This window comes from Chaetodon auriga, chromosome 21 (assembly GCF_051107435.1).
Source record: "Chaetodon auriga isolate fChaAug3 chromosome 21, fChaAug3.hap1, whole genome shotgun sequence".
NCBI classification, from domain to species: domain Eukaryota; kingdom Metazoa; phylum Chordata; class Actinopteri; order Chaetodontiformes; family Chaetodontidae; genus Chaetodon; species Chaetodon auriga.
The window spans coordinates 21198252-21216601 of NC_135094.1; the positions used below are offsets into that span (position 1 = coordinate 21198252).

The 18350-nt window shown below is 39.5% G+C and overlaps 2 protein-coding genes across 2 annotated transcripts; both read right to left on the reverse strand.

The window, feature by feature from the left end:
- Positions 1-1959: 1959 nt before the first annotated feature.
- On the reverse strand, positions 1960-6895 carry LOC143314561 (uncharacterized). The gene is made up of 4 exons (XM_076721627.1): positions 6843-6895; positions 3894-3993; positions 3225-3359; positions 1960-2433 (listed from the first exon to the last, which is right to left on the reverse strand). The coding sequence occupies exons 1-4, from the start codon at positions 6875-6877 to the stop codon at positions 2386-2388; spliced, it is 318 nt and encodes a 105-aa protein (XP_076577742.1). The 5' UTR covers positions 6878-6895; the 3' UTR covers positions 1960-2385.
- A 4636-nt stretch (positions 6896-11531) lies between these two features.
- On the reverse strand, positions 11532-18288 carry chchd7 (coiled-coil-helix-coiled-coil-helix domain containing 7). Its single transcript, XM_076760962.1, has 4 exons — positions 17985-18288; positions 15534-15593; positions 15323-15421; positions 11532-12000 (listed from the first exon to the last, which is right to left on the reverse strand). Exons 2-4 carry the CDS (start codon positions 15585-15587, stop codon positions 11896-11898), a joined length of 258 nt encoding a protein of 85 aa, XP_076617077.1. The 5' UTR covers positions 15588-15593; positions 17985-18288; the 3' UTR covers positions 11532-11895.
- Between the last annotated feature and the right edge of the window lie 62 nt (positions 18289-18350).

Genomic DNA, 18350 nt, shown 5'->3' on the forward strand with positions numbered 1-18350 from the left:
TGACTGCAGTATGCAGTTATGAATTGGAACACAAGGACAGCAGGACTGTCAACCAGCTACCTGGAGGTCAGCCTCAACATGGCGTCTGGTGGCTGCTCTCCACAGGTTAGTGATAACTCTCTTGTCTTGCTAAATGAAATGTTGGAGTTATTATCCCTTTCACACAGGACAAGAAGTGCCCACTGACATCTGCTAACATCTGGCTTTTGTATTCAGTGGGAAAGGGTACATTCAGCATTAGTTCCTAGTACAGATGACTCTGCAGTAGTCACAGGCACTGATCGTCTCCAACTGCAGTCGGCAGTGATGGAAACATGGCACCCAGGTGGACAGGCTGATTTTCCCCCTTTGTCTGGTATGGTGATGATGCGCATTGAAGGTGTGGATGTTGGCTTCTAAATATTGCCTGATATCAGACAGAATTGCCAACTGCTTACAGCTCATTTCAATATCATTATTATTGTCTCATAAAAACATAAAAAGTAACCACCATAACATTGTGACTGGCCTTTATGCTGCTTTTTACTGCTCCCTGTTTTCTGGCACATTCATGACATTGAAAAAGACACACCAGGAAAAAAAAAAAAAAAAACAATGGGAGACAATCACCTCTTTTAAGCATTTTACTGGCGTTTAAAAAACTGCCATATACGTGCTACTTTTGGTGTAAAAGTAGAATGAGAGCCTGATGAACAGACGCCATTGAGGCCATATGCCTATAAAAGAGAAATACCAGTTCCTCACTCAGTTGTATTGTGCTATAGTTATTTTACCTGTGAGCTCTTGGTTAGAGGGGGTGAGCTCATGACCTTCCCATTCATCACAGTATTCTGAGTTAGCAATGGCTTCCAATTCCCTTTGTCTCATTTGTTATTCTTGTTTAGTCTGAGAAACATGCTTGTGTCTGAAGTGTTAAAGGTCTGTATATGAGCCTTTTTCTGTTGAGGTCATTACACCTTTCATCATGACAAAAAAAAACATTTGGTTGACCAGAATTTGAGTTGTGATATTTCGTTCTTCTGGTCAACATAACTGTCATCTCTAGTACTCAGCTGAAGTATGTTTGGTACAAATTAGAAAAAAACTGCTGTGGCCCTTCACTTTTAAAAACCTCTTCAGGTGGCTGCCAACTAAAGTTTAACAGAAGACAAATCTCTCAACGTGGCCTGTTTTTGATGTAGTATTCAGAGATAAGTATATTTCAGTGATAATTCAGAGGGCTTATTTTGTAGGGAAATGATTACAAAGTCTGACAAATTTGAAATGAAATGCAATTTCTGATTACAAACTGTTAAACAAATCCAGATATTCTTTCATTTGTTGAAGTGATTACATATGATGACATTGCTGACAATGGATATTAAACTAAGCAGTAAAAAAAAACTGACAGTGACCACATCATCACCACAGGGTGTGCAGAATCAAAAGCATTTATTATGTTTGACCAAACCAATTAAAATTAAAATTAAAAGGGCATCTGATTTAGTTCTACAAATACTACATAACTACTGCTACTTTTTATTTTATTTATTCCTCTTCTCAATGTAGGTTATATATAAAGTGCTGTTTCTCAGTTTTTTATACATTGCTCATTGCACATTTCACTCTTGACAAATTTGTTGGAAAAGGTTCAAAACTCAAAAGTGTGTGGTGTGTTACAAAAAATAAAATCATTCTTGTTATGGCCCTAATTATATAAGAAAGAAAAAAAAAAACACTTCCATTACTGAGTCTTTGTTCTATGCTTCTTCTGACTGAAAGTGTTAAAAACAAAAAACTAAACTAAGCTGGCTTTGAGAGGAGAGGATCTTCTCAGAAACTGCTGCAGGAAATGAAAAGGGTTAAGCATTACTCATAAGATAAACTTTAATTTGCATTGTAACAGCATTGTTATCACATGGATGTGCAAACCAGTGTCAGATGCCGTAGAATGTTTCATCCACTCAAGTGTCATTATGTGTTTCTGTGTTGCATTAGTATGGTATTTTCAACAGATGCATGTGACACAGACAGCTGAAGCATTCTGAGATGTGTTGAGCATGGACAGAAAGTGAAAGTGTTGTACAGAATTTCAGCTACTCTTTTCATCAGAATGGTTTCTCTCCAATTACAGCACAGTCACTGCAGATTACCTAAGAGGCCTGATTCAACATGAGATTCAACCCTGAAAAATTCAGAACAAAACTTAGCACACCTTAACAACATTAACATCATACAGAACAACCAATGATGTTTTTTAGGAGTCAAAAATCTTGAAACATGCTTAAAAAAACCTTGACACTGACACCTAGAAATAATTTCCAACATTATAAAACTGGTACTGGTCCATAACTGGAAGTGTACATTCAGTGCAAGCACAGACAAACAAATAAACAGACGCATACTTTAGTTGATGTCAACTTTGTGCAGATCCTCGACAGTGACGTACACTACCTGAAACAATACAGCCAGTTGCACATCAGTATATCATGACCATTTTGTCTGTGAGTCGAATGTAAAAATGGCAAAAGAACACTTCTCATACACCTCATATTTGAGTAAATAATGTATACAGTAGCTTATCTGAATTGGTGCAAATAGATATTAAGCTGTAATTTGGTTTTTATTATATTTTTTCCAAAAATATTCATTACAATACTGGCTCCAGACTCCATGTTTTACATTTTCCATTCACATTTATTACTTTGTCAGATGGTCTTCAAAAACCATGAATGAATAAGGTACAATTGAAGCCACAGCAGATCAAGGGGAAGTCACTGAGAATAAATGAGCAAATGAGAGGAGACATCCTCTCAGCAAACAGCAAATAAGCAGTTGAACAATTCCTTTAGCGCCCTGTCTGCAACTCAAGTGTATTTATTTATTTTATGTTTCTTGTTTGTGTGTCTACTTTTTTCAACTTTGTACATTTCTTTATTTCTTTTAGTCGTGCATGCTTATTTATGTATTACAGTGTATTGTATGTCATTTAAAGGTTATTTTACTTATTTTAAAAAATGCATCTTATATGGGAGAGTCTGATTTTCCTTTAAAATGTCAAAACTGTACAATACATCATTTTAAAGGGAGAATACTATATATACTATACTATATATACTATAAGGTAAATGGTGACAACTGATATAGAGCGAGTGGCCAGAACACACTGACCATCTGACTCTGCGCTGACTTTACATGCATCATGAAATGACTTTTGAGACCAGGTAAAAGGAGCTCATACTCACCTGGTTATGGCAGGGGTCAGGGTAGTCACAAATATTCTGTGAGAATACAGAACGCAACAACATTTTCACCTCTTCAGGGTAAACATAGGTGGGCAGACACAGATTGCCCTCCTTCACACCAACCCTGTGAAACATCTGAAATAAAAGTGAGAGGCGGATAAAGGGAAAAAAAGAGGAATTGAGACAATATTTCATGACTGCTGTTGGCTTGAGGATGCTTTTCTGGCCATCGTGATACCAAGGTAGTCCAGACATGGGGGGGTGATAACAGGAGAAATTCTGCTGGTAGTCTAGACTTTCTTCTCCTCAGACACATTCTGCAGATGGGATATATAATCGTCCATGTTCTTTGTATGCCCCATAGTCTCTTTACCAGTTAGACATGACTGGAATACTGTACCTCTACATAAATGTGTCCAGGAGGCATCTTGATCAGAACCACCTCAATTCATGGCCCCATCGGCAGTGGGGAGTGGTAAAACAAGGATCCAGAGAAATCCTGCCCTGACTCTGGACTGGTGTGGGCCAACTATCAATACTATGTTTTGCTGCAACCCACAAGTTATTTGTTGTTGCAAGTTTTATTATCGTTATATGAGCACCAATGTGTAAAAGATATATGGTCAAAAGCGTATAAATGTATTTGCATTTTATTATATGAGTACCAACCAGTTTCCTCTGCAGAAGCCTGTAGACCTTCTTCCGACGGGCACAGTCACTCTTCAGGCGTTTGGCAGCGTGGAGCAGTGATGCTATCCACACAGGAAGTCTAAGGAGAGGGGAAGATTTCATGTCTATTTGTATACATAGCATGGACTGTGGTTTGTTGGACTGGGGTAAGCCCTTTTGTTTTTAGTTATTGTAAATGTTTAACTAAGGGTTAATTATGCTCCAGTTACATAGTTCAATGCAACAAAACATTGAAGTGAACTTAGATTAGCTCTCTGGCCCAACAACAGTGGTGTTTGAATGCAGGGCAACACAAAGTTTGCCAATGGCACAGTATCAGGTATCAGGTATTTTCGTATCTTGCCCAAGGACACCTCCTCAATTCAAACCACTGACCTTCTGACTGGTGGATAACCCCCTCTACCTCCTGAGCCACAGCCACCCGGTTAACAATGGCAGTTCACATGATCATTGTAAGTGTGTTGATTTTTTTACTTTGCTGTCTGCTATGAGCAAAGTCACTTCCTCATACAAATAAAAAATAGACCACATGCCTCTATTTTTTGTGTAAATAATGAAATTTGGGCTTGAAGGTATGATGTAAAATTCTTACAGCAAGACAGCTATGGCCTGTTTGATATACTAGTTACAGTGTTTTCTTGGTTGCATAAATGTTAAAGTTGGACCAAAGCTTTTCTTGTAATTCAAATACAATTACCCTAAATAAAAGGCCTGAACTTGTAATTCAATCTGATCTTTTATTCTGAGCATTTCAATAGGCAGATCTAGTCTTTCACTGAGGCCAAGGCCATGGATCTTAGGCTTAAAAAGGTTGGCGATCACTGCCTTAGGTCATCTAGTTTCATATACCAGTATATTCACTCCAGCTTTAAAATGTAGCCCACTACAGCCACTGACAGTAATTTGTGAATCATGCACACCCTTTAAATACTCATACTCGTTGTCTTCCACTTATCCGGGTCCGGGTCGCAGGGGCAGCAGCCTTAGCAAGGAAGCCCAGACAGCCCTCTCCCCAGCCACTTCAACCAGCTCCTGCTGAGGGATCCCAAGGCGTTCCCAGGCCAGCCAAGAGACAGAATCCCTCCAACGTGTCCTGGGTCGGCCCCAAGGTCTCCTCCCTGACGGACATGCCCAGAACACCTCCCCGGGGAGACATTCAGGAGGCATCCTCACCAGATGCCTGAGCCACCTCAACTGGTTCCTCTCAACGCAGAGGAGCAGCAACTTTACTCCGAGCCCCTCTCAGTTGTCCAAGCTCCTCACCCTATCTCTAAGACTGAACCCAGACACCCTGCAGAGGAAACTCATTTCAACCGTCTGTATTCATGATCCTTTTGTCTCTGTCATTACTCAAAGTTCATGACCATAGGTGAGGGTCAGAACGTAGATCAAATGTTAAATTGAGAGTTTCACCTTCTGGCTTAGCTCCCTCATCACCACAATGGATGTTTTGAGCATCTGCATCACTGCAGCTACTGCCCCAATCCGCCTATTGACCTCCTGTTCCTTCCTACCCTCCCTTGTGAGCAAGATCCTGAGATACTTCAATCTCTGGGTCTTCTCGGGGCAATCCACCCTTTTCCAGCTCTCGACCATGGCCTCAGACTTGGATGTGCTGATTCTCATCCCAACCGCTTCACACTTGGCTGTGAACTGCCCCAGCAAGAGGACCACATCATACGTAAAAAGCAGAGACGAGATCCTCAAGTCATCAAACCCAACATCTTCCACCACTCGGCTGTGCCTAGAACCACCTAGGTGCAACAGTGACAAAGGGCAGCCTTGGCGGAGCCCAACCCTTACCGGGAACAGGTCCGACTTACTACCAGCTAGGCAGACCAGACTCACACTCGGTCAGCACAGGGACCCATTGCTCCCGGAGCGTCCCCCACAGGATGCTCCTGTGAACCTGGTCATAGGCCTTCTCCAGATCCACAAAACACAAGTGGACTGAACCCAAAAGCTAGCTTCTGTGTCCAGGGATTTGACCACCAAGGCCCCCGCCTTGGAACGCTATCTCATCCACACTGCACCAAACCCCTATGGCTCCTCCTGTAGGTGGTGGGCCCACTGGAAGATGGACCCATGTCTCTGTTTTGGGCTGGGCCTGACCTGACCCCATGGGCGAAGGCCTGGCCACCTGGCACTCACTGGTGGGCCCCATCCACCATGATAAGGTGGCAGCTCAGGGAAGAGACCCTTTAAATATTTCATATTAATTCAAGGCCAAATTCAGGGATCTTCATATGACATCAGTTTATTCACTCCAACTTTAACACTGAGCCTGCTACAGCCTCTGAAAGACAGTAATTTGTTTATCACCTTCATTTTTTAACCCGTTAAATATTTCATTAATTTAAAAAAGGAATGTGTAAATTTTGACTGCACTAATAAATAAGTAAACCAGACATGTGCTTTATGATAGCTGATGTTACACATCAGCTGCCAGTGACATGGTTATCTAATTGGATGTGGTTGTGATATGTAACGCTATGTTACCAGCAAATGGATATCGAGCTTAACCTAAATCAACCTGATGCCACTCTGCTCCATTTGCCACTCCGACACTCCAAACAGCATTGCTAGATTATGAATCTTCAGGCTGTGCAGCAAGCATGTAGGTAATGTTTAATTGTGTCAAAAAGTAAATCAAAAGATGGCCAGGTCTATCAGCATCACTATTGCAGTTGCTTATCACCCCACAGCTTCAGTTGCTGTACTCAACGTGGATCACCAATCCAATCCTTACTTAATTTTTGTGTCAGTCAAGGCCGATATTCCAATTTGTTCAACAAAGCCCTCAATCTGATCTAAAAAAAAAAAACCTGCCTTTGATGCTGTTTTGCATACATTTTGGTAGACTTGAAGAGATGAATATGTCCATCCTAAACTGTAGGCTGGGGGTGTTGAAGGAAATCTTTAGCTTACCCAAATGAACAGCAGAGATCAACATATCCATCCATGAGAAGGTTGACAGAGGGCAGCAAGATCTGTGAACCAAAACACATAGTTTGTCTACAAATGACTTCCAGTGACTGTGACAGTGTGTGAGGGTTGCCTCTCCACTTCAGTTTCAATGAGCTGAACTGAAATTCAGAGGAAAGGTCACTTTGTACTGAAGCTCAGTAACTTGTGTGTCATTCTCATTTTAATTGTTTTTCAGGCAGCCACAGTTAAAATGACATAACCATGATACACATCATCTCTTATCACACTGTGTTATATTGTCGGAAACTTGTCTTGTGTCACATCTATATCAAGGTTTAACATACAAGATATGACCACCAAACAGCTGCAGTGCCTTCAGGTTCATTGCTTTCTTTCATCTTCAGTGTCTGAGATGTCTGAGATGAGATGGCCTTGTGAGAACCAGTTTCTCTTAACAATTGACTGTAAATCTAAGCTGTGGGAATCTTCTATTAGATGGCAAAAACAACACCATCCTATCAGTACATGCAGTTTAAAACACTCACTATGCAAGAGGGGGGGGATAAAGTAATAGGCTTGTGCCAATTGGTAACCAGATTGTGTATTGACAATTGATGATCGATGGTTGTTTTTTCCTCCACCAATTTTGAGGCGATTTTAACTATTCAAACTAAGATGCTATGAAAATCATCTACAGAATCTGCAGTCTACTGTGCATTTAGAGATTTTTCTGGCGGAGCGGCATGTCCACCCACTGAGCCCCGTCAATCAGCACAAGAGAATTTTAAATCTTTAATTACAAACCAGTTTGCGGTCTCTTTTTCATGGATCTGAAGCCGCACATCTCTATTTTCCATATGCCTGCTCATCAAAACTTTGCTGTGCATGCCACAAGAGTAGCTAATGTTCAGGACATGATTTAGATTGTGATAATAAAAACAAGACAATACTCTTAAACGGAACATGATGATGTGATTTTGTCGCACCAAGCACAGATTTTTAAAAGGGAGCTGCTGTTTGAATTGAGGTAACATTGGTATTAAATAGACTTTTTTAATGTTAAATATTTTAAATAAAGAGTTCACACTCTTTTAGAAATGCCATATGAAAGCTTGAAGATAGGATGTGTAATGTCCTTAAACCGGGCTCAGACTACAGATTACAGTGGGACGATTTATCCCTGATTCAGAAAAATGGTCTGGGACCTTGGTTGGAACCAATGTTTGGCCCACATCTGGTAAAGTGAGAGGTTTATAGATGGAAACTGAGACCTTTTGCACTCTTCACAGACTCAGTGGGGTTTGATATTTTGGAGTTGAAATTTTGATAATTACATCAGTATTTTCCTAACGGCAACACTGTATCCAATGAGACAGACGAGTCTACAAGTAGCTGAGGATGATGCCAAGCAACAGTAAACATTCTAGCTCTTGAGGCTAATGTTAGTGAGCATACTACTGTTGACGGATATTAAAACAGACTGCCATCTTGACTGTGTCTTGCCAGCCACTGTCTCATCCAGACTCATTCAACAGTAAAGCAATACTACAGCAAGCTCATGCACCATGTCAATCTCCATTTTGTTTCCAACTGCTTCCCCAGCAGATCACTGAGGTGGTGCATTGTTCCGTCTGGCACGATAACCTTAATAATATCCTGTAATGTGTGATGCCTTTATTGTGTGCATGCTTGAGAATAGAGAGAACATCGGTGAAGTTTCTCCTCATGTGTGTGAATCAACCCTCTGCCAAAATCAGTGAGAATTTTCAAACACCTGTAGTCTGAACCCAGCTTTGGGCTCACCTTTGGTATCTGTTAAAACCCATAATATCCCCAATCCAAAATGCTGCATTTTTCTTTGACACTGTGGCTAAGATGTCCATACTGCCATTTTACTGATGTGCTGTGACGTCACTCCCCCAACTTTCTCCTCCTCCTGTCACATCCCAACTTAAGCCCAAGTCCTAACCTATGTGTCAAGACCTTGACAACACCTTCACTAAAAACAAATAGTAGTTTAAAATTTTAAGCAGCACAGACAACAGTTAGCACTGTATAGTACATTAACAGGAATTAGTTTTTATTATTATTAGCACTTTCAAGTAAGTTTTCTAACCTTTAAATCAAACATTTTTGTCGACTCCATCACAATGTGATGTCACTGAGCGACAGATGCAGTTGGATTGGTTCAGATTATACCAGTTGATTCACACTTTCACACTTTCATCTTCAGAGGAATTTAAGTCACGAGTCTTTGGTGTTAAAGTTAAAGTCAAGAACAAATCATTCTTGATTTCAAGTCATGTGACTTGAGTTTGATCTTTGTTGCATAATGATCCCCAAACTCTTCAATATAGATTTAAAAAGATAATAACAAAATCTGTCTTTCTAGCTCCAAAATCTCTACCTGTGCAATAACGAATACTAGAATTTGAGCTGCAACAAACAATTATTTCAATTTGATGAATCTCTCAATAACCTTTTGATTCTTTGTCTAATTTTATAGTCACAAAATACAAAATGCTGTAAAATGTCTACCATAGATTCTGAGAGTCACCAACAGAGCAAAACCCGAAGATACTCAGTTTAAAACAACATTAAACACAGAAAAGCCACAAATCTAGATAAGAGAAACTAACCAGAACCTTGACATGAGAATATTCACCATTACTTGAAACAGAATTCTAAATTGTTTCATGTTCATTTCTATCGACCTAATGATTAATAATCAGTGTAAGTGTGTTTAGAATGTCAGTTATCTGTGTAAAAGGAAGGTCACTGTTAGCCATATTAATAACTTAACACCTCTGTAGAACAATTTCAAAGTGCAGCAAATGTAACTTAAATGTGTCTACAGAGGCCATCAGGAAGGAAATCCACATGAACGAACATTCGGACTGATGCCTGACTCTTTAGTTACTTGTTGACTGTCTGTGTCGGTAGTTTCAGGAGTGTCGTCTTATTAACATCTAACGAGCAAATTCAGTCCTGAGAGTCACATGGCTGAGGACAGAGCAGAGTAAAGGTAAGAAGCGACAGCCTGCCTGTGACTTCTCCTTCGAATAGTGTCCCGACGCGTTGAGATTCCCGCCGAGCCAGGTACCAACAGACTTCTACCGTTCATCGATTTGATGGCAGAGTCCGCTCAGCATCAGTCTGCACGTTGATTGGACGGTGACGTCATTGACGTCATTGTGTGAGCTGCAGTGATTGACAGAAAGGGCGGGGCGATGACAAAGACTCAATTAGTGATTCCTTGTTGGATTATGAAATCGCCGCTTGGTTGTAAAATTCCTCAGGTTATTTTTGGAAGAATGCGAAGCAGTGATCAATAATCAGTTATCAATGCACTTTTCAATGCAGCTCTCTGGTCCAGGCGGAGCTGAGCCTAATACAGATTGCTGGGTAATCTATTTTAGGATCTTAAAATGTGTTTTATAAGCACAATTCTTGTCATTGGTGCCAATGCAGTATAGGGGAGAGAACGTTCAAGACTTTGCTGTTGTGTGTCCTGCGGATGAAGTTGTCCAAAATGGTATATAACTATAACTGAAACGTCACTTCAGTACAATAGTTGAAGAAATCTAATCACTGTAAGCTCAATTCACAGAGCTCATAAAACCATCTCTTTTTTCTGCTTGGAACAAATCTTTTCATTTGTCGACTTAAACGTCAGAACTGGGACTGTGAATCCTTGCCAGCTGATCATCCTGTGTAATCTGCAGCACTGTTATACCTTAAATCATCCAAATTATCTGAAGCAGATCAAATAAGCTCCATCTCCATCAGCTCCATCTTGAATAAAATGCTGCTTTTATGTTGATATATAAGTAATTCAATAATGTAATATTCTGTGTTTTTACTTTTAGAGTTTAAATGCAGGTCCTTACCTATTATTACTTCAGGCCCTTGTCCTAGCAGTGGTTTTGGGGCTATTTCTTGAGTTTTGGTCAGCCATGATGCTTGTGGTGTGATTAGTTTCCCTGGGTTCAACATAGATTCAACATGTATTATCACACCTTTCATCATTTAGTCAGTGGGTCATACCTGTTTTGCAATGACAGTTCAGGCGATAGAGCGAGCATTGGCACCCTCCCACTTAGTTTCTCGCTGGAGTTGCCTTTGTGGCATACGACATCAGCCCTAGCCCTGGCTGGACAGGATGCTCTTGGTGTGGTGTGCTGTTACCAAGAAGTGTCATTCAGGAAGGCTGGTTCGGGAGCCTCAACAGCTGATCCAGTGGTGTCATGACACATTCAGGACAGCATGTCAGTCAAATCTCTGCCAGGATGCTCTACAGCTGAAGTAATCCCATGTATAAAAGTCTGCCCATTTTCACCTTGTACAGAGGCTGCTACAGTTAAAATTTGATGAAGGGTTGTTGCAATCCTCATTTCAAACAAACAAGTTTTCTGTCAGTCGCTCACACTCAGTGCAGCTCAGATTTTGCCATATTCTCTCTGCCCTGATGCCAGTTTTCCAGTCACAGGCACAGCTAAAAGGCTGGTGCTGTTTGGAGGTCACACTAGTACAGTACTGAGAAGACAGTTGGCTGATGGTTGGACTGACTTTATGCTTATCCTATATTTTGTACAATCATAATGATGTATGTTTATTAACACACAGTAGTATGAAAATGCACAAGTTGTGAGTAATGATGTACAAGTTTCACAATGAGACAACAGTACGCTTTGTTTAAATCATTTAATTCTTTATAATACATAACAAACGATTAAAGAATTCTTAGACACATTTGAGAGACCTTAGAACTTGTTTGTGTCTGTGGTCATCCTTTTGTCTGTACAAGCTATGAAGTGAGCATGACTCCAGTATAAGTGATGGGAAATCCAGTACGTATTCGACGTAAAGATTACATTCTAAAGTTCATCTGGAGCTAAAATGAAGCTTTACACATGAGCCGTTACACAAATCAAAATTAATATGAAATTCTATACCTCCATTGCAGCTCAGCAAGGAAACAAAAGCACGGAATTTCATACCAATTATTTTAACATTTGTTGAAATTTTCTCTTTCATTTGACAATGCTGAGTGTCAGTATGGTTTGCCTCCGCTGGCAGCCAGCAGCTTCTGCCTCTCTGCAGCAGTGGGCATGTCAGGTCTCACACCGTCTCTTCTCCTCTGCAGCATTATGTTGTGCTACAAGAAAAACAAAAAGCTTAGTTCATTTAAAAATGCTTTACAGATGGCTAGCTGCTACCACTGGCTTCCATAATTAGTAGAAACACTTACAAAAGATACATCTGTCCTCACACTAAAAGCAAATGCAGCTGTGCTTGTTTGTATCAAACAAGCCCTCTACCAGTTTACCAGGTCAAGGCCAATGTTCAAGTCATGAGTAGCTGTCTATGAAAACAGTTGCGTAATTTCTTCTGTGAGGAAATAATGACATCAGCAGGTTTATCCCAGCCTTGGCTTGGAGACAACACATGCTGCCTTACAGACTGGAGGTGTGGAGTTTGAATGGCTTTGACAATGAACAGGCGATGTGAGGAGGGAAGTGTAGTAAACAGTGTTTCTGGATGTGGACCCCTACAAGGAATAAATGCCCCTTTCAGATATAGAACATGTGTGAATTCATATGTATGTCGCTTTGGATAAAAGGGTCTGCCAAATGACTAATTGTAATTGTAATTGTAACCCTGCTGGCTTCTCCTGGCTGTTTAGACAATGGCTTTATGTCATTCACACATTGGTGTCTTTATTCAGACATGATCATTCCAGAGAGAGCCATCATGCTGGATGATATTTGGCAAGGTGTTAAGTTGACAGGGCCAGTGTGCTTGCAAGAGCTCATCACTTCAACAAACACTCAGAAGTACCACCGCAATGCAAGACACATGTATGTTGAAGATTTCCTGGCTGTATACAGGAAAAATGAAAAATCTAAGTCCGTTTCTGGTCAAGCCCTGCAAACAAGGAGGAGCACTGGCCCACGTGAGAGAGGCCTACACACACTTACCCGTGTGTTCGAGCTGTATATAGAGACTATACTCTCGAAGCTCCACTTGATAAAAAACATTTTTCTTACTGAACTGCTGAAATTTTATTAATCCACCACATGATTCGACACTCTTTCTGATAATAAAATGCACTTGAAGCACTTCAATTGTCAAAACCAGCAGAACGGGGGATGGCTCCTAACTTTAGCTGCTAAAGTCAATTCTCTTGCAAAGCAAACTATGCCTTTATTTCTCAAATGCAATTAAGTGTTGTTCAACACACATGTTGGCATTCTGTTTGTCTATTAGCAGCTCTGTCCAAGCTTGTGATAATTTCAAAAGTCCCTGCACTGAAGTCAATCTCACGCAGCTCATTTCCTCCCCCACTCGTCCAGACTCAAAAAATACAGAAATGTCACACTCTCCAACAGACCATAGCATTATAACTCCAGTGCTATTTTTTCTCTTGATTGCAGTGAAAAAGGCTCATTAGTGTGCATCCATGACAAGAAATTACAAAGATCCAAACCACGAGTCACTGTTAAAAGGAATTTCAAACACTCCTCTGAACAATAATTTTGCCTGATTTGCATGACAGTGATGTTGGGTTTACCATGACAATTCCTTTGAAGAATCTTTTCTTATATCCTTAATCTGACTTTTGTACCAGAAAGCATCTCTAACTTGTGGAGGACAGCCTACCATCTTCCTTTACATTAAGGGCGTCAGTCAAATGAGCTGAATAATAACTGACCAATTTCCAAACTTCTGTGGCCACCCCAAATATATAACAGAGACACCAAAGCCATTTTATCATATGAACTCCTGACCACACGTGTTCTCACTTAATAAAAATATTCCATTTGGTTTAAGCCACGGGTGGCACCTGGGTAGGGCATGCAGGAGGAGGAGGACAATGACAACTATTGTTGCGTTGATATTAATACTCGGTGTATTAGGACATCTCCGCGATGTCAATGAAAGAGTGGAAAGCAATATACAGGCGAACAGAAAAGTATGAAGCAACTGCACTCAGTGCAATGTCATCAACACATCCATTCACTCTCTCCAATTGAAAGTATATCCTATTATAAATATCTTGTATTCTGGATGGATGACAGGCTATATTAATGAATGAAAACATATGAATGACCTTAGCCCTTTAAAGGAAACTTTTTTTCATAGAAACAAGACTTGGATTAGTCAAAAATGCAGAAAGCAGCCATTTGACCCGTTATGGGCTATGGTGATGTAATTTTTATGCATTCTTCTGTCTCCACTCTTATACCTCCAGATGCGGTCTTATCATTCTGGTCTTAGTTTCAGTGGGTGGCTGTCAATCAATCAATCAATCAACTTTATTTATATAGCACATTTAAAAAAAAAAACATAGGGGTAGCCAAAGTGCTGTACATTGGGACATAACAATAATTGAGTTAAAAGTTACAAGCATAAAAGCAAGCAGACAAACAAACAAACAAGCTCAAGTGCTTTTTTTTTAGAGGATGCCAAACAGGATGGAAATAAGTTAGTGTATTAAAATGTATTAAAGGCCAAGGAATAAAAGTGTGTTTTTAAAAGAGATTTAAAAACATGAAGCGATGAGGCCTGTCTAATGTTAAAAGGCAACTCGCTCCAGAGTTTCTGTCATTAGCTGTCAGAAGAGAATGGCTCCGCATTCTGTTTTTCTATAAAGCACTTCTTGGCAAATGACCTCAGTATTTGTCATGACTTCTTCACCATAAATAAATTTCACACTGCACGAGGTCCCACTTGCCATTTGGTCTTGGAGGATCAGCATGTCAATATCCTTTGGGAAACTGGCTCTAAAATACTATGCACCACACAAATGGAACAACCTGAAGAAACTTTTAAAACTAGACAAGCTGATCCCTTTTCATCAATTTAAATCTCTTTTGACAGAGCAATATGAATGTCGGTGTTTCATCTGAAATGGTATCTCTCATTGTTCGTGTAGTCCTTAGCCTGTTTATTGTGAAACTTGTTGATGTATCTTTTGTGAAACTTTATTACTTTATAAGAATTGTCATCTTTATATGTTGTTCTCACAGCACCATTGCGGAAGCGAGCTCATTGTCGATGGCCTTCCTTGTTTAAATAAAAGTAATACATAAATTGTAAAAAACAGAATTAAGAAAAATTAAAATGGAAACAAACTAAATTTGAGAAAAAACAAAAACAACAGAAGCTGGAAAAAATGGAAAGGGATTTCACAGGGCCCTAAACAACTGACACCTCCATGGTTCATGGTGGCACCAGTGACCAACCAGTGGATGTCACTACTGTGGCATCAAGGATAATAAGCCAGAGGCATGGCTGCTGGGAGTCAAAGCCTAGTTCTCTGTGATGATGAGCATGCCTTCCATGCATCCAACTCTCAGCTTTATATGATCTCCCATGTACAAATATAACAAGCACAATGTCTATAAGGCATTGCTGATTTTTTTCCAACCAGTTTCATCAGTTACTTCTCTTCGATTATGGAAACATATACTCACCCAGTATTTCCTACAGTTCTTATATCTCTGGAAATAGGCTGCACACCTGCTCTTATCATAGTTGTAGGCTTCCAAACACTTCTGAGAGGCATCAGTTTCCTGAAAAAGAGAAGATGTTTCAACAAAAGAATATTATGAGAAACATAGAGACACTGTTCTGTGGCAGCAGCAGGCAGATGTTTGACACGATGCCGGATGTTGGTCAGCTTACTTCGATGCATGGGTTAATGTCCTCATTCCGAACTTTCCGTACATTTTTATCCATTTGGATCTGTGCAAAGATGAAGAACATGAACAGGTTCAGTTTTTGCAGCTTTTTCCTCATAAGTAGGGTCATGTTTTACCATTTATGTGTGTGTGTGTGTGTGTGTGTGTGTGTGTGTGTGTATTAGATTAGATTTCTTTATTGTCCCATAGGGATATTTGTTGTCACATCAGACAGGTCAGTTTCTTCAGGCATGGTCAGATTTTGTATGACTCACATCACATTTACATTTTACATTTACATTTACATACATGCAAACAACAGAACACATAAGCAACCACACACATATACACATATCTTCTTCTCCTCCTCTCCTCCACATACATACATGCAAAGACGCCATTTAAACATTCACTTACACCTACATACATATACACATGAAGGGTCGGGGGGGGTTTATGGTTTATGGTCATTCATCCATGCAAAGTGGAATTGTATGCTGATTTCTACAGCTCAGTTCATTTGAATATTTCTTAAAGTCAGTCTCCATCAGATGATACTGTATGTTGTTATGGAGACAACTTTCAAATGTGACCCAACTGTAATATTATTATTTTGATTTCTAAATGCGTTATTGATGTATTTTTAGAAGCCAGAGAAAATGTTGCAGTGCAACAGTAAAAACTGAAAACTGAGGGGCACCCCAGTGGTCTTGGGTTTAAGAAGCACAAGATCCCCAGTTTGAACCTGGCCAGGGACACTTGTTGCATGCCTCCATCTTTTCCCTCAATTCCCATCATCTGCCTACTGTAATTCCACTAATAAAGACATAAAATGTCCCAACATACCCACAAAACTGAAGCTAGTTTTCTATTTTACCATTTTCTGATGGAAATAAGAAAACTGAATCAAAGTAAATTATTGTTGTTATTGCTTCACTTTTTACACTGATTCAAAATTTAAAAAAAAAAAAAAAAAAAAAACCATAATGGCAGATCCATATCTCAAGAGAACTGAGGTTAATAGACCTCTTCAATTAAAATAGTCGCTGATGACATTTTTGAACTGACTAATGAACTAACTGTTGCAACACAAGTTCAGTTGAGATCCAACTGCAAGAACTCAATTCTGACCAGGGCCGGCTTTTTAAGGACCATACCAATCTAATCTAATCTAATCTAATCTAATCTAATCTAATCTAATGTACATGTGGGCCAATATTCATTTTTAAAATCAACACATGATGTAAACATATTTTGATATGGATCCCTCAGATTCTATCATTAAATAGTTGTGACAAAGACATATAGGCTTTCTGAGTGGGAAGTTTTACTATCGAAAAATAAACTTCAAAATAAAGATATCATATGAACAGCAAACAGTGGTTTTTCTAAACAGTAAACTTGAAAAAATTAAATTCATTTCAATATTATTTAAATAGCACCAAATACCAACAGGACACTTTCCACACAGAGCAGGTCAGACCATACTCTTAATCTACAGAGACCCCCATGAGCACGCACTTAATGAAAATAGCTTGATCATAGTGTATGTGTCACCAACGATAATTTCATTTTTATGTTTTCATATGTCTTTATCAGTACCCTTTTGTTAATTCAAACATGTCTTTGCTTTTTGGTACTGCAATTCCTTATTAGTCAGCCAACATACGCCAACACTGATGTACCTGTGATAAGCCAATATCGGTCATAATTTTAGATTGTCTTTTCTTTCTGTCTTTTGTTTTTAATTTTTCTCCAATTTTGTCTAGGGAAGTATCTTTACCAGTATACTATTAAAATGTAACAGTCCACCAGACAGTTTTACAGTTTTGCATTTTCAACAGCATGCAGAAATCTCTAATGAACTAAACTTTGACTTTACAAACTTCCAAAGGTTTCAGAAGAGACCATTTAAATATGGTGATATTTTACTCTGACAGACCCCAAGACAACATATTCAGTTTGAAAACGAAATATTATGACACATTATATTTATAGTGCCTGCTGAAAAATGTCAGACATCACACCATACACAACCACAATAAGTTTGTACTAGAGTTTAACCTTCATCTTAGGTTTACAATCTTTGCTATCATTAACCAGAACACACATTTTTATATTTATTATTCTATTAAAATTATTTCAGCTAAGTGTGTAAAATGTATGCCGAATGGAAAAGTGTCTCTCTCTTTTGTAGACACTATCTTTATTTGTCACTCAGCGGTATAATTTTTTTTACAATAAAAACGTCTTACTTATCTTCAACATTTCTTAAGGGACTTTTGGCTGTTTCTCCGGAGCATATGTAACGCTGCTACATGGTCACAAATTAACCTTCATTGTGGTTGCCAAACGGCAAACGGTTCAACTTATTCGCGACTTTTCTTTTCACTGAGGAGGACTGACTAACGTTAGGGGTGAATGGAGATACAGCTATAACAATGTTAAAACCTACCTTTTACAAATTCCAACTTTTGTCCAGCAGTAGGTTAATGACTCGTGGATGCACCATATATCCACAAGAGTGAAGGTTATCCAGTTTTAGAAAACTGACCAAAATAACTGGCAAGCCTATTTACGTCCCCTTACGCATCCTGTAGCCATTCAAAAACACTTTTGTCGATTATTTGCCTTGGAATTCTGGCAAAACCCTTGCTCTAGATTGCTAGGGCACAGCTACACACTACATGTGGCTAGCAAATGCAGCTACACAAGCTATATGCTAACCTCCCCGTCATGCTCAAGACAGACCCAGTGTCATTGCAGCAACAGCGCACCAGGAAAATCACCCACACGTCACTGACAACTGCCAGCAGCATCA